Genomic DNA, 22,356 nt, shown 5'->3' with positions numbered 1-22,356 from the left:
TCTTGAATGCTGAGAACAAACTGAGGACTGATGGGGGGGGGGGGAGGGGAAGGGGGTGATGGGGATGGAGGAGGGCACCTGTGGGGATGAGCACTGGGTGTTATATGGAAACCAACTTGACAATAAACTATTTAAAAAATAAAATAAAATAATTCCCTCAACTTCAACTGTATCTTTACTATAACTTCCAAATAATACATTATATATATAATGAAAATATTTCCGTCTTGTGGTTTACTGTTTCATAATATCAAGGTAATAGAATTAAGAAAATAGCATGTTCATAATAAGCTTTCTCTATATGAACATTTCTAAATTCTTCATTTGGGAATTGAATTGCTTAGACTCACCTTGATCATTAATATCATCAGTACATCTTCTTTCCCCCTCAAGTGAATTCACTTACAAAGAGGAAAAAATGACACTCATCAGGCTCAGTATGATATTTCATTGACAGTAATATCATTAATTCACATTAACTTTGATGTCAGTACTTAATAACATTAAGAATAGATACATTACAAATGAAAAACATTTTACTAAGATGGTGATATTTCGTAATTTCAATAGTGTCCATATGTCTAGAAAAATTAATGGTAAATGATACATTTGAATATCCCTGGTCCCGTTTTAGGACCTCAAAGATACAGCCTTTGATTTTCCGGGTTCTCTGTTAAAAATTGTATATATTTATGATAAGTTTTGTAATTTCCAAAAATTACAGGTACCTCCACTGACAAATGCCACTTTTAAAGTAACTTTTCTAACTTTTTATTCCTCTTAGACTAGGATTTTGTAACCTACATTTCTAGATAACTGAATAATTACTGCCTATTTCCACTGTTGAAGGAGAAAAGATTCATTACATAATAATGGTATCGCTGTTATTGGCATACTAGTTGTTAAATGTGACACATAATGATTAAAAAGGGCATTAGCACTAATCCTTGTGTTTTTTTGGGATTCTGTTTGCACTTTCAGAGACAAGGAAATAGCATGGCATGAAACATGGCTCAGTTCTATTACAAAAGAAATGTCAATGCCCCCTACAGAGATCGCATCCCTCTAAGGATAGTCCGAGCGGAATCGGAACTCTCACCATCAGAAAAAGCCTACTTAAATGCTGTGGAAAAGGGAGATTATGCAAGTGTCAAGAAATCCCTCGAAGAAGCTGAAATTTATTTTAAAATCAATATTAATTGCATTGATCCTCTTGGAAGAACTGCTCTCCTCATTGCAATTGAAAATGAGAACTTGGAGCTCATCGAGCTACTTTTAAGCTTTAATGTCTATGTTGGAGATGCTCTATTACACGCTATTAGGAAAGAAGTCGTTGGAGCTGTTGAGCTGTTACTGAATCACAAAAAGCCCAGTGGAGAAAAACAGGTAGGTGTAAAAACACCATTTTTAATATATTTTACTTGTAGAGGGTTTCTATGGATCTTCAAGTTCTCCTCACACTTTAAGAATCAGAAGTCAGGGCCATGATGATAAATACTGGTAGATACACACTTACTACCCACCAACCATCTCCATTACCTATACCGCCTGCCTCGCAAATCAGACCTTGAGTGAGAGCTAAAGCAAAACAAAGTGGCCTATGTTGGCTTCCCATACATTGGAAACATCTCTTTGTAATGCCCAGCCTAGAATGTTGTTTGGGGTTCGCTCTGTGTATGTGTGGCTGTTTGTCCTTTTTCACTTTTCAACATTCTGCAGCGACAGGCTGCATTCTTTTTGCTCTTTTCCTGTTTAATCTGGAACCCCACATCTTGCTGCAAAAGTGAATTGTATCACCTAATTTTGATACTGTTCACTAGCAAACTCCAGTGGATTCTTTTAAATTGAAGCAAATTATAAAAAAAGGATTACTAGAAAATAACCAAACTCTGACTATAAGCTTGACTGTCTTAAAAGTATAGCTGTATCTTAGTGTCATCAATAGAAAATAAACTAAAAAGGCACACAATTCTACATCCAATTTGTGGAGTTTTTTTCCCCTGTCTTCCTATTGTTTTGTTGTTTGGGATTTTTTTTTTAACCACTGAGGAAGTGGAGAAATCATAGACAGGAACAAATAAGGAATCTGCTTTTATCTGTCTAGATCCTTCCCTTTCCGACTGCCCTGTGTCTGAATTGTCTATTTGATCCTTTTTCCCCTCACACTGAACTTTTCACTTCCGTGCAAGTCTAATTGACTAATTGTAAAGACATTGCATAAACTGCAGTGGCTCAAAATGTGTCTTTTAAAGTAAAATCTTAAAATGTGTGTTATTACACTCTAGCAATTCCGGCTGCATTGGATATTGCGCAAGCTCTGCCAGTGATAGACTGTTAGGAGATGTTACATTCTTTTAAAGCTAGTTCTGCTGTGGCTACTGTTATCTCTGCTGTCCTGGGGGACGTTTATCAAGATGCTCGCCGTTATTTGCAGAACAAGTTCATGGCTGCACGTCTCCTGAAAAAAAAAAAGAGGGGTCCATTTTTACTCACGTCCACCACTTCCCTTGGCTGAACCTCAGCTTCCCCAAAACCACACTCCATAAGGACAATGCTTCTTGGCTTGTTGTGTTGCTGGCTTTTTGTTGTCTGTCTGTTTCATATTCTGTTGTCTGTTTCATATTCTGTTGTCTGTGTGTTCTCTTCCCATCACATTGCTGACATTTTACTGGTAGAAAATTCACTTGTTTCGTCCATCCTTTGAAACTGGTACAAACCCAGACAGGAGTGGACAGGTAATGGTAACATCTAAAGATAGATGTTATACCCCAGGTTTTACCATTAAGAGAGTACAGGACACAGATAGGAATGAGTAGAAGTCTGTTTTCATCTGTGTAAGTTCAGATCCAACTGCTTCAGTCACCCTGTGATTTTGAAATTCCTTCTTCAATCATGCCCTATCGTTTTTAATAACAATGGCCTTTTACTTTCCACCTCTTGTCTTCTGTCTGTATAGGCGACCATAAGACAGGTGTCCTAACCGTGGTCTGGATTTTTTTTTTTTTTAGTAGTTTAACTTTTTTTGGAATCATTTTAGATTGCAACAAATCTATTGAACAAAATTGCCCTTAAACATATTCTTTACATTTATTAGTCAATAGCCTTAACTCTGTTTTTTAGAGAACACAGGCCATACATTTCAGTGTCTCTTTAGCAAATGACATTTGTGCTGGCCAGAGTAATTTGGTGTCTGGAGAAGATATCTGCTATTATGAGAGTGTTTGTTGGAAGATATTCAACTTCTGAGCTAAACTAGTCTCACAAGTAGGTCCTGGCTCCTTCCAGGCACTTGATCTGAGCCCTGATTATTAACAAAAGGCAGTAAAGGTTTGTAGTGTGCCAGGAGTCAGAAATATCCCAGGCCATGTGTTTCTGGAAGATTTCTCTTGTATCTATTTGCTGGCCAAGAATTTTCCTTTTCTATTTGTACATTCTAGAATTCCTCTTGGGTGAAGGCACCGAGAAAAAAAAAAAAAGAATGTATCTTCTTGTTTGAACTTTATAATTTTCAAAGAGGGAATCCAACCTACCCAAGAGTTTCTGGTACATTGTTCAATGAAAGTGAGAGTGTGAGAACACAAAATGTATACGGTGTAGCGCACAAAAGATATTCTCCAGGTTGGGGGGTTGGGGATAGTAAATCCCTTTAGAGCTTGGCTGTTTATCTGTGATTTACTTAGATACTACACCCCTTAGGTACAGCCAGCATCTTCTGGAATAACAGCTTCCGTAAATCAGTGTGTTGTATGCAGCAAACGTGTTCTTGACAGAAATCCTTTCTCTTATAAATTGTAGTTTCTTAGATGATTCTTATGATTGTTGTAAGCCATTTTGTGTATCATTATAATTTTCCTAATTTCCAGTCTCACGGTTATCCCCTCAAAGACTCTGGAACACATTGCCATTAATCCGTTGAGGCCACTGAAGCCAAATATTAATACTTGAAAACAATAATATCCAACGGGACCAAAAAAAAGATAATTTGTCTTAAAATGAGTCAAGAAAGAGGATCTAATGTAAAAATTATACAAATCTGATTATTAGAACACTTAAGTATTTAAAATGTGACAGATGGGGATTAGGAAGTATACTCTTCTTTTGTAGTTTGTCACATATTAATTTATTTCTCTGAAAAGAGATGTGTGTGATGGCATCTTGAAGTCATAGGGGCTATGAGATTTTAGATTAGCTTGTGTACATTCACCAGGGAACAATTTATAGTGTGCATATGCCTACTCTGCCTGGTGGTGTTGTCCTGGGCGCTAGGGAGCAGACATTGTTCCTGTTCTCTGGAGTCTTAAGATCTAGTTGTGAAAAGAAACAGGAAAATATCATGGGGATGGGGAGGGGGGGGAAGGTCATCGCAATGGAAAAAGATGAAGGAGAAATAAATCCTCAGGTAATGATGAATTCTACTGACTGGATTTGGGAAATACAAACTGTTGGTGGGTAGAGGGCGTAAGGGGGCAGGAGAAGGGCTTGAAGAAGAAGGAGGAAGGTTGTTCAAGGGTATATTCCTGGGAAAAATTAACTCCATTCACTGGGATAGGGACTCTGGGACATGGTCTGTGGAGCCTGATTGGATATACTCAGTTTTTAGCTTATGGAAATTGACATCTAGGAGGCAATTCAAAATTTTGGACCTAAGAAAGGGGTCTGGGGTTGATATATAGATGATAATGAGGACATTGAAGCAAATGAAGTCACCTGACTTCCTATTGCTCTGCTGTTGATGTTCTCTTCTTACCCCTATAAATTGTTGTTTTTTTAATGTTTTATTTATTTCTGAGAGAGAGAGAGAGAGAGAGAGAAGAGCAGGGGAGGGTCAGAGAGAGAGGGAGACACAGAATCTGAAGCAGGCTCCAGGCTCTGAGCCAGCTGTCAGCACAGAGCCTGATGCGGGGCTCGAACCCACGAACCGTGAGATCATGACCTGAGACAAAGTCGGATGTTTAACCGACTGAGCCAACAAGGCTCCCCACCCTTATAAATTGTTTAACTGTTTGTGGTTATTAGCCTACTAAAAAGATTGTCTCGATGCAGCATGTAATGAAGATATTTCAGTTTTGCTAGCTAAATAGATGGACACAGATCATTAAATATTTCCTTACCTATTTAATGTAGGCCAACATTAATCAGGGTATTGAGTTCTAATGTTTTGTTTTTATTTTACTATCACAAAATAGAAGGAGTAATACTTAATTTCTTTCATAGTAGGCAGCATAGAGAATGTGTGGTTCTCTACACTAAACAAGAAGATAGAACGTTATGTGTTCCTGCGGACTGCTCCCTTGCTACAATTACTCTGATACTCTCTGGTAATTTTATTGAACTTTTCTTTAACCTTCTGAGTACCTTACTTCTCTACAGGGAATAATTGAGAGTGACTTGTTAGCCCCATTTTGAGCCAATTGATTGGTTACTTGACTTTTAATTATTTCCAGCAGACCTTTCTCTTTGACGTCATCTAAGGCCAGATTCAAGGCCACACTCAATTACAGTTTCAACTGCTTCAGTAAACGTTTATCAGAAACAGAGCTTTCTTTTCCATTCTTCACTTGGAAAGTGGCTCTCCGTCTTCAGCGTCATTAGAATCACCGGAAGGGTTTAATAAAACACAGATTGCTGGATCCCACCCCAAGAGTCTCTGACCCAGGAGGTCTGGAATGAGACCCTGGGACTTCTGTTTCCGACAAGTACTCAGGTGAGAGTAAAGCTGCTGGTCTATAGACCGTGCTGTGAGAACCACTGACTTAGAAGACACGGAAAGTTAAAAAATGCCTGCGGTTGGGGTGCCTGGGTGGCTCAGTCGGTTAAACGTCCGGCTGCAGCTTAGGTCATGATCTCACGGTTCGTGGGTTCGAGCCCCGCGTCGGGCTGTGTGCTGACAGTTCAGAGCCTGGAGCTTGTCTTCGGATTCTGTGTCTCCCTCTCTCTCTGACCCTCCCCTGCTCATGCTGTCTCTCTCCCTCCCTCCCTCTCTCTCTCTCTCTCTCTCTCAGAAATAAACAAAACATTAAAAAAATATTTTAAAAAAATGCCTGCAGTTGTATATTGTATGTTCGGTGTGCTGAAGTTATACTGTGCCAAACTGGCTTTCAGGAGATTTAAATTAACGTCCTTAAATACTAATGATTAAGTGATATTTAATATACAAGTCTTCCACATTCACTAAAGTATTTATTATATTTTTCCTTTCTTTGAAAAAAAGTTTTTCTTAAACATTACTGATTATTTCAGTTAAGCTGGGATTATTTCAGTTGAAGAAATTTATTTTAAAGCTCTACCAAAAAGAATATCTGATTTTATAACTTTGAGGGATCTCGGAGATTATTTAACCCCATCACTTCATTTTACCAAAAAGAGAATGAGGGACCCATTGGATTTTGGGATTTGACCTGACTAACGGGATCTATAAATTAATAGCTAGCAATAAAATTTGAGATAGTCTGAATGATGATGATAAAAATAATAAGTTTTTAAATTTTTTTTAAATGTTTTATTTATTTCTAGGAGAGAGAGAGAGAGAGAGAGACAGCGTGAGCAGGGGAGGGTCAGAGAGAGAGGGAGTCACAGACTCAGAAACAGGCTCCAGGCTCTGAGCCGGCAGTCAGCACAGAGCCCGACGTGGGGCTCGAACCCACGAACCGTGAGATCATGACCTAAGCTGCAGTCGGACGCTTAACCGACTGAGCCACCCAGGTGCCCCGATAATTTTATTATAAAACAGTAATAATACTAGATAATATTCATTAAGCCTGCCCACTATGCCAGCAACTGTGGTAAGAGTTTTGAATGAAGGTAGATACTATTGTTATCCCCCTTTATAGATGGAGAAATGAAGGAATAAAAAGGTAGAATTGACATGCTCCAGATCCCAAAAGTAGGAAATATCAGTGCTGCAACTCAGGAGTCATGAAAGATAACTATATGCTTCACAGTGATAGGCATTACACCAGTTTGAATGGGAATCATTTACATCATTAGTTAATTGTCCTAATTTGGGATATGAGTTAGATACATTTACAAGAGTCTCTAGATCTCTATATTCAGGCTGGGTCTCTATCTTAAATATTATAATGTCATTTCTAATTTGGTTCCTCAACAAGTAGTAAGGCATAGCAAGTCGTTAGAAGCTGTGAAGTGCTGGGAAGGAGTGGCATTGAGGTATAGAGATGCCAGCTTCCGGGCTCATCACCACTTGCCACCGGAACAAATCTCTCAATCATTCCACACGTTGGTTTTCTTGGCTGTTAATTAGACTCATAGTGTTAATTTTCTTGGCCCTTAAAGTCCGGTGGTGGTCAAATTTTGTAAAACTATTTTGTAAGGTAATACATAATAACAGCACAATATATTGTTTGTAGTGTATTACGCCATAATCTGTCTTCCTGTCACCATATACACATGTTAATGACACAACATATGTGGAGAAGGTGAAATTAAGCATTGGCAATTTACCATCTAGAGTGCATGCCTTCTTTTTTCATTTGAAACATGTAACCATTGGAAACCCTACTCAGAGGGAGTAAAGGAGAATTTAATTCAATTTACCGTTTGTCTTTCCAATTCAGTGCATGTAAAGGAACTTTTTAAAAATAATTTCACATCCTCGCCAGCATCTAGAGTTCTCTGAAATCTGGCCATGTGTAGCAACATGGATGGGCCTTGAGGGTGTTATGCTGAGCGAAATAAGTCAGGCAGAGAAGGACAAATATCATATGTTTGCACGTATAGGAGGATTAGGAGGAACTTGACGGAGGAACAAGGGGGAGAAGAAGGGGGGAAATGGTGGGGGAAAGGGAGAGAGGCAAACCATGAGAGACTCTTGAATGCTGACAAAAACTGAGGACTGATGGATGTGGGGGGAGGGGGGGGGGGCATGGAGGAGGACACTTGTGGGGATGAGCACTGAGTGTTATGTGGAAACTAATTTGACAATAAACTATTTGTAAAAAAAAAAATAAAAATAAAAATTTCAGTAGATTCGCTAATACAACTTACGGCTTTAGAAACAGTGCCTATTATGTGATCTGAAAATCAGGGTCTGAAATAGGATATTGGCATTAGTATATTAATGCAAACATACATCCAACCCAAAATATGTCCTGCTGATGAAAAATAAAGAATATTTTTCCCAGTTGATATGGATACTAATAAATATATCTCTGGCTACTGGGCAGAGAACTTTGTTCTTAAAAGAAATCAAAATTCTCAGATATTTGCTTTCTCCATTTGCTTTCTTCCTCAGGACTATAGATACCCTGAAAAGTTTACTTTGAACTTTTGCATTAATTTTGTTTTCCTCATTGGGTTTTAGAACAAATAATATGCTTTCTGCGGTCCCATGAACTTCAGATGATGCCTCATAAAGGCAGCTGTATGCTAAGACAGTCTGTACGGCCCAGGCTTTAGAGCTGCCCCTCACAGAATGAAAACATTTACTTTCCTCAGTAGTTAACCAGTTGAGGTTACCCCCTTCTGTTTGTTTTTATTACAGCCTGGATATTGACAGTAAGTGAACCTAAATATATATGAAACTGTGATCTTAGGAATGATCAAAATCAGAGAGAGCAAGAGTCTCTAGATCTCTAGAGTGGGCAAGAGAAAGAAATAAACTAAAGTATTAAATACCTTCTCCCTCAAAAATACTTATCCTATTGTGCAACACTGTAGATAAATCATCAATTATACTTTCTTTCTATTCTGTTTTAAACTGTCAACAGAAAAGTTGCTTACAATATTGTGTAATTCCACCATTAATTTGAAAAAGCTGACATTTATCCCCTACTATGTAAAGTAGTAACTAATGAGAAGTGTTTTTATGATGTAAAGTAGGAACCAATATAAAGTATTTTAATTAACAAGTACTTTGAAAGTCTAAAAATTGAATTGATTCTTATTATTCCACAGCAGGGGGTTTGAAAGCTATTCTAACATAGAGCATAGATTGTGTTTAGGTAGCTGGCAAATGGCAATCATGAGAGATATGAATAATTCTGTCCCAAATGGAAGAGTTTTTAAAAGATAGACTCTGTTGTACTGTTAATATGACAACGTAGTATAGGCCTTCTGGTCATTCTGACTCATAAAATAATGCACCATTTAACTCCATGGTGACATTGACATTTTATTCTCCTTGAAGACCAGCCAATTATAAATAATCCCTTTGAAACACATGCCCTTGCACTTCCCTTTTAGCATACCACATTTACTATGAAAGCAAAGTAATAATAATTATTATTAAATATGCTTGGAGCCCACAAGAATAAAGGGCATTTAGCCTTTTCTAAAACTCAAATGAAAAAAAAATCTCAAGCAATTAAACAAAACTCCAAGCATTGAGACATTTCCATTCCACAATAAAAGTACACAAAATGGAGCCCTTATTCTCTGTTTTTGGACAGAGTGAAATATAGTGAAGAGAGTCGAGAGAGAGAAAGATTTGGATATAAATCCTGTTTTATAATCACAGGCAAATCATTTAGGCTTTAGGGCCTTGACTTGTTCATAAATAAGAGGGGGGTTATAGTCCTTACTCAGCAGGTTGTTGGAAATGTTAGTTAACACACTGAAGTACCTAGCAGTAAGAGAACTCAGTAAGTTCCTCCACCTTGATACCATTTCATCATTTTATATTTGTTACATTTAATTTAATTAAAAATACATATGTGCATTGAAGAGGCTAACTATTCTCCAAAGCAAATGCATTATCAGATGTTAGTGCTGGTATGAAGAGTGAATTTATGTTAACATAAGAGAGATTGAGGGGCACCCAGGTGGCTCAGTCAGTTAAGCATCTGACTTTGGTTCAGGTCATGATCTTGTGGTTCATGGGTTCAAGCCTCACATTGGGCTCTGTGCTAACAGTTCAGAGCCTGAAGCCTGCTTCAGATTCTGTGTCTACCTTGCTCTCTGCCCCTTCTGCACTTGCACTCTGTCTCTGTTTCTCAAAAAATTAATAAAAATAAAATTTTAAAAATTCAGCACTTACTTAAAAAATGTAAGAGAGATTGTAATTGATCTTTCAAATGTGAGTTTTGGTGAAAAGCTTTTTTGGAGTCATTTTTATTAAATCCCCCCCAATCCATTAAAGATGTTGTGATTAAATCTAAAAATAATATCATGATGTCTCAGTAGGCCATATATTCATTGAATTTAGTTAATTATAGTGATTTGAAAAATTAATCACTAAGGAATAACAGTGAGTCATTTAACAATTATAACTAGCCAAATAGATAAGGTGTTAATATAATTGTGAATTATAAAAAAAATATATTAGAATGTCTCATAACTGTTTTCAAAATGCCTCCTTTTCCAACCTACTATATTTACTTATTCACTGATTAGACACAAGATACGTAAAATTTTATTGCTGTAATATCTGAAACACAAGAAAATGATTATTTAAGTAGTGTGGAATTTTATATGTTTAAGAAGCGATTTTTCAAGCAGTTAGGGAGAAGGAGTACTCTCATTTTCATTACTACAGTTTTTTCCTTATACAGTAATTTTCTAGATCAATTAACTTCTAGATATATCAACAGTTCCAAGCCACTGTTGTTTGAATTGTGTAATAGAAACATTTGACAATAATTCCAAACTGTGAGCCTGGAGCATATGAGAGCCAATTTATAGAATATAGCCTTCCGAGAAATTCTCAAACCAACCCAGAAGGAATGGGTGGTTCTGCAAGATAAGAGGAATTCATAATTGCAAATTTACCAAGTGAATCCACAGCTTTTTTTCCCCCTTAAATGAGATCATGAGTGAGTGGAGTGGGTTTAACTATGCAGGAGCCTCATCCCTCATGTGTAACCTAATTATGCCATTCCTCCTTGGTTTCTGGATTCTCCTAGGAGAAATAGATAGATTTGTTTGATTTGGAGTTACAGGCTTACTTGTGAAGCAATTCTAGTATCATCAGATATAAATGTGAATTTTGAATATAATAACACCATGATGAATGAAGTGTAAATTTGAATTTATTTAGACTTTCTGTTATGTGTATTACCCCCTGCTCAAAATGTCAGCGAATCCTTAATTAGTAATACATTGGGTCATTTTCCTCAAAAACAATATGTAATTTGAGAAAGCAAATAGGTTTGGATGCATTGTAAATTTCTATGACATTTTCCTATAGTGGTTGTAGATCAAAGAATAACCATAAAAATTGTTAACAGTAATTGGGCATTTCAATGTACCAGGCATTCTCTCAAGACTGTTTTACATTGTTGTCTTGTATATTAGGAAATTGAAGCTCAGAGAAGTTGAATAATTTTCCCAAGGGAGATCTGAGAGTAGGGTTTTTTTTTTGTTTTCACGGTCTTTACTCTTCCTATGGCAAAGTGTTTGGTTACTTTGTCAGTTAGTTTCAGTCAGTTAAGTGGCAGACTTTGGCTCAGGTCATGATCTCAAGGTTCGTGAGTTCCAGCCTCACCTTGGGCGACGTGCTAACAGTGCAGAGCCTGCTGGGGATTCTCTGTCTCCTTCTCTCTGTCTGTCCCTTCTCCCCCCGCCCCCCACTTTGTCACAAATAAATACTTTTTTAAAAAAGATTGGCAGTAATGAGGGAGCAGTGTGAGCACACTGAGAAATCTCTGAGAAGAGGTGAGAGGAGCATATTCATAGGAGTGTAGAAGATGACGCGTCAAATAGCACCCATTACAGCTTCACCCTGTGTGTGGCTGGACACAGAGGTTGAGGGCTCAGAGACAAGCTGTCTCTGAACCTGATGGTGGCATGTGCAGAGATGGACCCTGCCTCCCAGACTGGAGGAGGTTACTTTGCAGACGACACAAATCCTTTTTCCCATTTATGTGTGAGACAAATTGTGAAACCCTGACGAAATGAAATATTCCTCGTTTGCTACCATCATAGCCTATATATTCCATTCATACTGCTTAGAATATTATGTTGAAAGTATGTATCACTTTTCCCTTTGTGGTGAACTTCACAATACCCAGAAGTGTGTGTACATGTCTATATACACACACATATATGCACACACATACATTTGTGTACACAGAAACACACACACCTTCATAATAAAACTAATGGAAAATGGAACTGTTTTTCTTAAAATCAGAGACAGTTGTTTAGGTTTGGAAGAGATTCTAAAGGTTATCTGGTATAGTTCACTCCTATGGTGAAACCTAGGAAATCACCATATTATTCTGGATATAGAATCACTGGCTTCTACTCCTTCATTTCTGCTGTAGCACAGTGTCATAGACTGGGATTCTGCAGTTTTCTCTTGTCCAGAAAGAGAGTGGATATAGAATTGAATATGAGAGAGGCTAATGTCCAGGAGGAGACAAGAGCCCCAGACAGGGGTTTCGTCTCCATATTTATGTTTATGGAGCTCACAAGCTATTACCCACATGGTGAATGTGAAGAATACAAGATATTATCCCCCATGGTGAACATGAAGGAAATGATCTCACATATGTGAATGTGGAGAAAACAATCAGACATTAATCATTAATTTGTGTATAAGAAGCAAATGGTCTCGGGGGCAAGTGGAGTTTGTGATTAATGTACAAAGTATATTGGTGTCAGATGGAAAGTAATTTCCTGCAGGTGATATAACAAGTTATTGGTGATCCCATTACAATATCTCACTAGTAAACCTTGGGCACTTTCGGCCCATGGTGGTGGCTTTTTGCCCTAAGCTTTTTTCTAACCCATTTATATAAGTAGAACCTATTTTCCCACAGCAGAGCAGCAGGAGAACAATTCAAGATGAAAATACATAGTAAAGTTAGTAGAATAGTTTGGGTGAGCAAAGTTTTAATGAAATAATCATGTTTTTCTCATTTAGTCTTTCACGCTATTATTTTCAAGGTTTACTTGGCTGCCTACGGTGACCAAAATATTATTAAAATATGATCACAGAGTAAAAAAAACTTTAAAAAATATATGGCCACAAAGAAATCCTTGATTTAAAAGAATCTAATCTAGCAATCAGTTGCCACTTTGGTATAAATAAAAGTAAACAATATATAATATGCATTCTCACCTATTTTGTTTTCTATACAATATGGATTTTCTAATGCATTTCATCTGCTGTTCTGTGAGAGTAGAGGAACAGTGCCCCCAATGTTGAAGAAATGACCATATTAGGTTTTGCAAGACGCAAATATTGAAGAAACTTAACATTGATAGAAAGAAAGAACTAGTACCATTTTATTTCCAAAGTAAAGTGTGTAAGTACTCAGTGGATTTAGGAAAGTGTAATACACATTGTGATATGAGATGAATTTTTTGTATATAATAATATGAAACACTCTTCACTCTGAATGGAATCAATATAAAATATTTTTGCTTTGTACAGATATAACGATTAGGTTAACGTTTTTAATTTTTTATTTGATAAATTAAGTGTATTTTAAATGTTGTTAATTCATACCTCTAGTGTATACTTTATTCTAGAATATCAGAACTCATTAATCCTTTATCATCTGAGGAGCTCTCCTTCTGGCTTGACTTTACATTACCAGTCTTAGAAAAGTACACTTTAAGTATATTCCATTTAGTACTTTTCAGCCTACACTTAACGCCTGACTTGTAGGTAGTAAATCATATGTCCTAGAAGCACCTGTTTAGGATGAATTTTTCTTTAACATACCATGTTCTACTTAACCCTGACCTAGGGTGCCTGATCTCTGAACCAAAAAGAAAGATTCAATGTCTAACTTGGAAACCAGGGAGAATTTTATTATCATCTTCATCCGTACCCTCTCTACACACATACACGTACTAACTCCTGGAAACATCACCTTGTACAGCAATGAGAAATATGAAGCTTAGAGTTCAGGAAACTTGCCAAAGATTACTGAGTTTACCCATTCTTAAACCAAGCTTAAAATTCAGTTTGTGTTTAGAAACAAATAGAAATATTTGTCATAAATGTCACTTTAATTCTACCTTAAATATTTTGTGGAATGAGGTAGCACATGTAAATACAAATAAATGTTTTAAGGCTTGTTTTGCATAAGAGGAAATATTCCATATTGAGAAAAGCTCAGGTTTGGAATCGGACAGAGAAGAATTCAAGCCCTATCTCCATCCCTTCCTGCTTGTGTGACCCAAGAGTGATTTTTTAAACATGAAACAGAAAACGGTAATGGCTACCTCTCGCAATTATTATGAGAATTAGAAACTGGAAATACTTCATGTGAAGTGCCTCATGTATTTTACGTTTGATGTAGTATCATCATTATCCTCGTCATCATACCCAATTAGCATCCCCATACAAGAACCAAATGTGCCATGACCTAGATCTAAAGATTCACATTTGTATCCTGCTTCTAAGTTATTATGATAAGGTTTCAAATATGCTGATGTAGATCACCGGAGTCTAACTTGTTAAATTCTGGTGATGAAATTTCTTGGGAAAGTCTTCCTGGATATTCCCATAATGGTTAGGAGGGCTGTGGACCCATGAGGGGTTGGATGGAGCCAAAGAGTTTGACCCTTATTTCAAAGAGATCTAGAAGTCAGGAGAGAGGAAAAGGACCATGCTTATAAAACCACAATTAAGTCTAAATGAATACAAACATGTTTTTAAATATTAAATAAAATGTAGTTTCACTCTGAATAAGGAGAGAGAAAGAAAAGGAAAAAAATTATCATAGAGGAAAATGATCAGAGGTGATCCCTTAGAACAATAAACAGATTCCCTTAGGGATATTTTAGGGAGTATGTTTTCAGAAGGCACTGAAATTCAACATTGTCAGATAAATGCAAGAAGTCTGTTCACCTAAGTCACACCATCTTAATAGATGAAATAAAGCAGATCAAACTTGTTTTGGCCACATATAAGGAAAAGACTGCCACCTGGTGAATATTGGAGGCCGTTAAAAATACATGTAAGAGCTTTAAACATCTGGCATGAACCTTAAAGAGTAGTTACATACTTTATTTTTTTTTTATTTTTTCAGTAGATTACAGTTTCTGCTCTCTGCAATATTGGCAGAACTTTGGTAAAGACATTATAAAATTACAAGTTTCCATGAAATTAGTTGATTTTTACCTGATTTTTTTTAAACTGGTACAATTGCATTTTTTGAAGGTCACCTAACTCAGATTAAAAGTTACCAAAAAAAAAAAAGCAAACAAAAATTTATAAACCAGCATGATCCATATTTTTTTGGATTTTTTTTTACATAACTGTATAGCAAGATAACAAAAATGATATTTTCAGATGACTATGATGCTAATACATTCCATTTGTTACAAAAGATCTGACCCAAAAGCAAAAAGAGCAGGAGAAGTTCATTTTTCATACTATAACTAGCTCTGCAGTGGGAATCTGTTTTGACCTTAGCTCCTTCGTGTATTTCACCTGGGGCACGAGAGATGAAGAATTAATCTCCACTGTTTTCTTCTTCTAGTAAAATGTTGTCCCTCCACGTATCCTATTATATATATTTTTTGACACATTTAAAATAGAGGTTAAGAATTCTCTTAGGTTGCTACAGAACTCATAAATTACTGAAGGTCTTTCTTATGTCGCAAGATCCAAGTTCACTGCTAAAGGAACTCAGTGGAGGAAAAAAAAAATGTTTCTTTCCCTTTACATGTGCCTTTTTGATCATTCAGTCAAAAATCTAAGTGATATTTTCTTTAGTTGTGAGCAGAATAAAGCCATCATTCCATTAAGAGGAGTAAGGGTGTCCATCATTTTCTCTTACCTAGAAATCCCTGCTTACATGGGTGACATGACTTTTCTCATTAGCTTCACACTGTCAGTGCCTAGAATTTTTCCAAGTGTTATTTCAGTTATTTTTATGCAGTCTCAGAGAAGAAGTTTTAAAAACCAAGTTATTTTGGTAGCACTGCTTAGTTTTATAGCTTTATTTTTAATCTTGAATGAGTAGGGTTTTATGGCCTTATCTACCCTAGATGCTTAGTGATATGAACACATTGTGTGATATTTTGATAGAGCATGTTGTATTACCATTTGGCTAATTATTTTTAATGAAGCTTTTATTTTCTTTTTAATTTGTTTCATCATGTGATTACTACTATATAAATATAAAAATCCTTACTAGCTGTTGATGTTGCATTTGGGTATTTTATAAAAAAGTCATTTTCATTTTGTTGCTGTATGGGGGTGATCTTTGTAGTTCACTTTTGGGGATAAATTACTCTCTAAGCCAAATCAAATCCTCGTCTTATTTTCTTCTACTGGCTACAGAATACTATGCACATCATTGGTATTAAGTAACAGTTTTCAGATCGATGGTAGATGGATGAATATGGCAGATTAAACGTCTCCATCATCGCTCATGAAAATAAACTAATCAGAGAACAATCTGGCAAGATAAAATGGAATGTCAAAGAGCTGCAAGCCTTAGTTAGGGTAAAATACTCAGATCATTTTCAGAATAAAAACACAATTATTAATATCTTTGTTATGAAATTTTTCTGGGAGGATTTTTTTTTTTTAATTTGGCCTCTATTTCACCACAATGCTCTGTAAGATTTTAAGTGACATATAGCATTCTGAGGAGCCTCACCGCATCCTGAAAAGTCAAAAAGTCAAAGTTCCATGCAAGGCACACAGATTTACTTGCAGTGATTCCAATATTTTCCATAAAAACATGTAATTGTTAAAAGATTTTAAAGCACACTTCTAGAATATATACATTCCATAATATTCTAGAACATATATATTCAATAATGTTTATATTTATAATACTTACATATATATTTATACACACACAGACAACTCTCAATTTTCTGGAAATTATATACTCCATAATACATATATACATAATATATATATATACATAATACATGTACAATATCCATAATATATATTCTAGAATATATATATTCCACAATATACATATTTTTTCTTTCCTCTGTGTGTGTGTGTATGTGCATATACATATATATATATATGGACAACATATATCTCTGGGCAGTGTGATTAATGGTGCATTTTGCTTTCTTCTTTTCTATTTTTGACATTTTCAAAATCTGAAGCAATAAGAATACATAGTTATTGTATTAGGAAAAAGTCAATGCTTGTCTCAAAGATCATAATACTTGTGTACACCACAACAACATAAAGCAGTCGATGGAAGGAAATTATTAAATATATGGGCAGGTCAGGCATAAATTCAGAGTTATTTCTTGGAAGTATTTAATTTTGTAATTATAAAAATCAAGGAAAGGGACATAAAATTTTGGAACCCTACACCCACTTCATAGGCCCGTTCTTTTAGTATTCGTAAATTAAATCTAAAATTGCATTTAGTATTCTTCAATTTAATTTCCCATTTTTAACTGGAAAATTAAAACCACAATCGTAGTAATTATCTTTATTGTAATTTTTAATATTAGAAAAGTAAATCTTCTTTTCTCCTCCTTACATTGCAAGTCATGCCACCTCTGTCAAAGCACTTTCATGATAAGGTCACTCGATCCTGTGAGTCAACAGGCAGTGCTGTTAACTCTAAAAGTGAAGNAAATAAAAGTGAAGCTGGTGATGTGCTGGGAGGCCACTTTGACAGTGAAGGAGCCGAGGTCACCTGACTCCTCAGCCTTGTCTCCTCTGCCCCTTTTAAGGTACTGCATCCAGCCACATGCCCAGCTGTAACCAGCCGTAACTGCCAGGCATTCAGACCTCGGACCCTGCAAGGCCCCACTAACTCACAGCCACTCATGTCTTCTTAGCTTCAGCTGCTGGCCTCCTGTGCACTTTGCTTCTCCTCATTCCTGGGAACCCTTTTGGGTCCCATTCTGACATTTTGGACCAGCATGGTTTTTCATTCAGAGACATGATTGATGTAATTCTGCTGTATCTCTCGCTGCCAAAAAGGGACCCATGTGGCAATTTTTAACGATCCTCCTTGTTAAATAGGTGCTGTGACTGAGAAAAGCTCTGAGAGTGAATTTTCTGCCGGTAGCATACATTCTTTAAAGAAATTTAAGTGTTAACAGCATACAGTGGTATATTGCCACATTAGATTGGTGAGACCTTACTCCTGTACTTCCACTTTCCCTGTCTGTGAATTTTTTTTAATGTTTATTTATTTTTGAGAGAGAGACACACAGAAGTGTGAGTTGGGGAGGGTCAGAGAGAGAGGGAGACACAGAAGCCCAAGCAGGCTCCAGGCTCTGAGCTGTCAGCACAGAGCCAGTCATGGGGCTCAAACCCATGAATGATGAGATCAGACCTGAGCTGCAGTCGGAAGCCCAACTGTCTGAGCCACCCAGGTGCCCCTTGCTCTCCCTGTATTTAATGTTCATCAGTCGAAGTGGATTCAGATATGAAGATTCAAGTCATTCTGTCCTACATTCATGCCATCGTGCCCCATCCAACCCGGAGGGCATAATCTAGTGCTTTATTCCCCATAGTCCTAAGAGACTCAGGCCACTTGACAATTACAAGCAAGCTTGAGAATATTTGTTTAAATGTAACAGAAACTAAGACATATTTACTCCACAGAGCTTTCACTGGAACCTAAAATCACTTCTATATTAATTCATGTGCAGCACACTTTAAACAAAACTCATGAAAAGACACATAAAACAGAGAAAATGAAGACTACCCTTGCTCTGAAATCTAATTTCTGAAAGATTTGTTTTATTTCAAAGTTATCTCTGTAATAATTTAATAGTATGTATTCCTTGGTGTATTTAAAATGAAATCATAAAATAAAAAATATATAGAAAAGAGGAATTTATAAAATGTGATAAAAATCAATAAAATTAATTTTGTTTAACACTAAATGATAAATCAACAAAGAACAGTAAGGCAGTTATGCACTCTTCATATTTTATATTCCATTGATACTAGTGAGATAAGCACTTTTATTTTTGTTGAAACTGAATCCATTTGAAAAGCAGCTTAGCAGTGTTTACCAAAAGCAGAACCAAAGAAGACCAATATTTAATTCCTCATTCTTCCCTGTGTTCAAAAGGGATGCAATAAAGTAAATTACAGTGTGTTTTTAATTAAAATCTGGTACAGTCATCACAGTGATATTTAATAGATTTAAAATCTATCAAGGGATAAACACATAAAATAACAACTGAATTCCACCTGGATGAAATAAATAATATTGCAATGAATTTAAAATATAGTATGAGTATTAAGTCTCGTATGAGGGATAGGAGTTTGCACGTGAACAAGATTTTCTGAGTTTTCATGTAAAGCAGACATGTAGCGTTTACAAAACCCTATATGCATAGCATGTATTCTCCTAGATTGATGACTTGTTTGAATAAGTTAGTACTTGGGTTACACCGAACAATTTTGTAGGAAAACACTTCTACATTTGATTAGCAATATGAAACTAACATTTAATAATTTTTATATTCAAAATTCACACAAAAACTAAAACTTGGAAATATATTTGAAGCTAATATGATAGACAAAGAAAAGGTTAATATATTTAAGAAAGAATGATGTCTAAAAACAGGTGAGCCCTACCATTCAAAGAATATTTTATTCTAATCTTTCAAAAACGGTTTTAATTTTATGAGACTCATAACTTTGGCATCAAAACCAGAAGGCAGTATGAGAAAGGAATACTACAGCCCATCAAAAACATAAATGCAAAAATCTTCAGCAATGTATTAGAAAGACCTATACTGCCTTAACAAGCAAAGGAGAAGAAAATATGTGACTGTCTCACTACATGCAAAATAAAAAAAAACAGAAGCATTTAGTAGATGTATACCTCTCTATAAAACAAAGCCTAGCAAAGCAGAGTGGAGCAAACAAAAGATTTGCCTTAACATGATTAAGAGAAATCCACCAAAAGCTTGTATTTTATATAATTCTAAATAGTGAAATACTATAAAATATAGTATTAAATGTAAAATAAACTATAGTATAAAATATAAAATACTATAAACATTCATATCAATATCAAAATAAGAATAGTTTGGAGGCTTTATTTTGACAGTAAGAAAAAGTAAAAGATATAAAGACTAGAAGAGATAGAGTATATTCAGATAATTTGTCTACATAAAAAATATAATCTATAAATTATTGTAATTAATTAGAACGTTTATGAAAGCCATGGTATGAAATATTAATATAGAAAATCCAAATGCATTTGAGACAGTAATCTAAATTTGTATACACATCGTTAACACTAACTTCAAATTATAATTTAAAATTGTATGTAAAGATATAATTATACAAATATATACTTACACAAAGAGAGAACATTTTTTTTAATGTTTATTTATTTTTGAGAGAGAGAGAGATAGAGCATGAGTCGGGGAGGAGCAGAGAGAGAGGGAGACACAGATTCTGAGGCAGACTCCAGGCTTTGAGTTGTCAGCACAGTGCCCAACACGGGGCTCAAACTCATGAACCCTGAGATCATGTCTTGAGCCAAAGTCAGACGCTTCTCCCACTGAGCCACCCAGATGCCCCAAGAGAGAACATTTTCAATAGTAACAAAAAAGCAAATTGTCTAGATATATCTAACATGATATGTGCAGGAACTTCAAGGGGAAAATTATAAAATGTTGCTGAAAGTCCTTCATTTCTAAATGAAATCTGAGTCTTTCTTGCAGCATCCGTTACTCACTGGCTCTTTCCCACCATTGTTCAATCTTTTTTTCTACCCCCCGCCCCCCACCAAGTTATAATGTTCTATACAGTGTACCCATTGCTTAAATATTTTAGCCTAAGACTTTGGTCACACTCCTCAGCAATGGCCTTGCCCAAACTCTGGTTATACACATGGGTAATCCTAGAATTACAGTGGCTTCTTTTAACCTAGTTTTCTTCTTCCCAAACAATTATCTAGAATTCTCCCTTACTTCAACCACCCATTCCCGTGGCCATACCAAAAATTGTTAGCCTCATTAGTGATATTACTTCCAGAGCCACAATTTATTTTCTGCTCACTCTACATAGTGCCACACATTGACCTTTCCTTGAGCTCTGGCCCCTCATGATGTTACTTCCTTGATTAAAATTCTCTAGTTCGTCATTGATGCCTGTCTTCAAAACACAAGCTTTCCTTCAGCCCCTTTGTAATACTATCTGCTAAAATTCCCTATCTGCACCCAGATGACCAGAGAGGGATTAAGAAAAAAAACAACCATTTAAACTACCTTCAGTCTAAATGTATGCTCACTGACTTCAAGTGAGTACTTTGTGTTGCCCAGCAATCCTCCTACATTTCCTGGCTACGCACGCTCTCCCACTTTCCTAGATGACTTTCTCCTTTCCTCCAACAAACAACATGTCCTCTTTCTCAGGTGATTCCCTTGTTTCTTATTTTAGTAAGAAAAATAGAATCAGTCATGAGAGAATTTCCATATGCTTCAACCACAATAGCTACCAGCCTGCCTAAATATGTACCTTATTATTCCAGGATTTCACACTACCCCTGTGTTTTTCAGTATCCTCTACTGGCTCTTCTTCATCTTCTCAACCTTCAAATTGTAAATTTCCTTAATGTTTATTTATTTTTGAGAGGGCAGGAGGGGCAGAGAGGGAGGGAGACACAGAATCCAAAACAGACTCCAGGTTCTGAGCTGTCTGCACAGAGCCCGACACGGGGCTTGAGCTCACAGACCCTGAGATTGTGACCTGAGCCAAAGTTGGATGCCCAACTGACTGAGCCACCCAGGCGCCCCTCAACCTTCAAAATTTTAAATGGCAGATAGTTCAAATTTCTAATTTCTTTTTCCTACTGACATTCTCTTCACACTTGCTAAGTGACATCCAAGCTTATGGCTTTAAATACTATTCGTATGCTGATGACTTTCAAATGCTTATCTCTAGTTTTCTAATACTTTATACTTAACATGCAAAAACTAAATCCCAGTCTTCATTGCATCCTAAACCTCTTCCAGAGTGTTCTCAGTAAGTTCCGCTCCATCTAAGCCAGGATGTTTAGTCATCATTGATATTTTGTGATATTATTGCTCACATCCAATATGCAACCCATTAGCAAATTCCATTGGTTTTACCTTCATAGTATGTCCACTTATCAAACCTTTTATTGCAATTTGTTTCACCCATCTAGGAGTCTTGCCTTGATTATTGCAAGTTTTACTTGATTACTCTTAGTTTTTCCTGCTTGCACCTCTATTACTCTTAGTCCATTTCAACACAGGGGGTGGTCAGATAGGGGTCAGATAGTAGTGTCACTGCTCTTCCTAAAATGTTCCAGCTGCTAATCGTCTCATTAGAAGTAAAAGCCAAAGTCCTTAAAATGGATTAAAATTTATCTGTAGTCCCTCACCTGGTACTTTTGTTACACCTTGTCTTTTACTAATTTTCTACTTGCAAACTGTACTCCCATCAAATTGGCCAGATACCCTAATCACACTCAAGCGTCAGGATTTTTGCCTTTACTGTTC

General features: G+C 36.3%; 1 protein-coding gene and 1 long non-coding RNA gene across 7 annotated transcripts in view; one reads left to right on the top strand and one right to left on the bottom strand.

Moving 5' to 3' along the window:
* Nucleotides 1–2,448, bottom strand: part of LOC144222136 (uncharacterized) — a 12,380-nt gene extending 9,932 nt beyond the window's left edge. Inside the window, exons 1-2 of the long non-coding RNA XR_013332307.1 lie at nt 2,279–2,448; nt 351–401 (exon numbers count right to left, since the gene is read on the bottom strand). This is a non-coding gene — a long non-coding RNA (uncharacterized LOC144222136). The remainder of the gene's footprint in view (nt 1–350; nt 402–2,278) is intronic.
* Nucleotides 1,009–22,356, top strand: part of TRPC4 (transient receptor potential cation channel subfamily C member 4) — a 137,711-nt gene continuing 116,363 nt past the window's right edge. For all 6 annotated transcript variants that reach the window (XM_077752662.1, XM_077752661.1, XM_077752660.1 and 3 more), the window contains exon 1: nt 1,009–1,386. In XM_077752662.1, coding sequence (XP_077608788.1) covers nt 1,009–1,386 — 378 coding nt within the window. The remainder of the gene's footprint in view (nt 1,387–22,356) is intronic.

This window comes from Crocuta crocuta, unplaced genomic scaffold, assembly GCF_008692635.1.
Source record: "Crocuta crocuta isolate KB4526 unplaced genomic scaffold, BGI_CrCroc_1.0 scaffold190, whole genome shotgun sequence".
In the NCBI taxonomy this organism is placed as follows: domain Eukaryota; kingdom Metazoa; phylum Chordata; class Mammalia; order Carnivora; family Hyaenidae; genus Crocuta; species Crocuta crocuta.
Note: the sequence above shows the minus strand (reverse complement) of the source record. Positions and strands in the feature narration are given on the sequence as shown.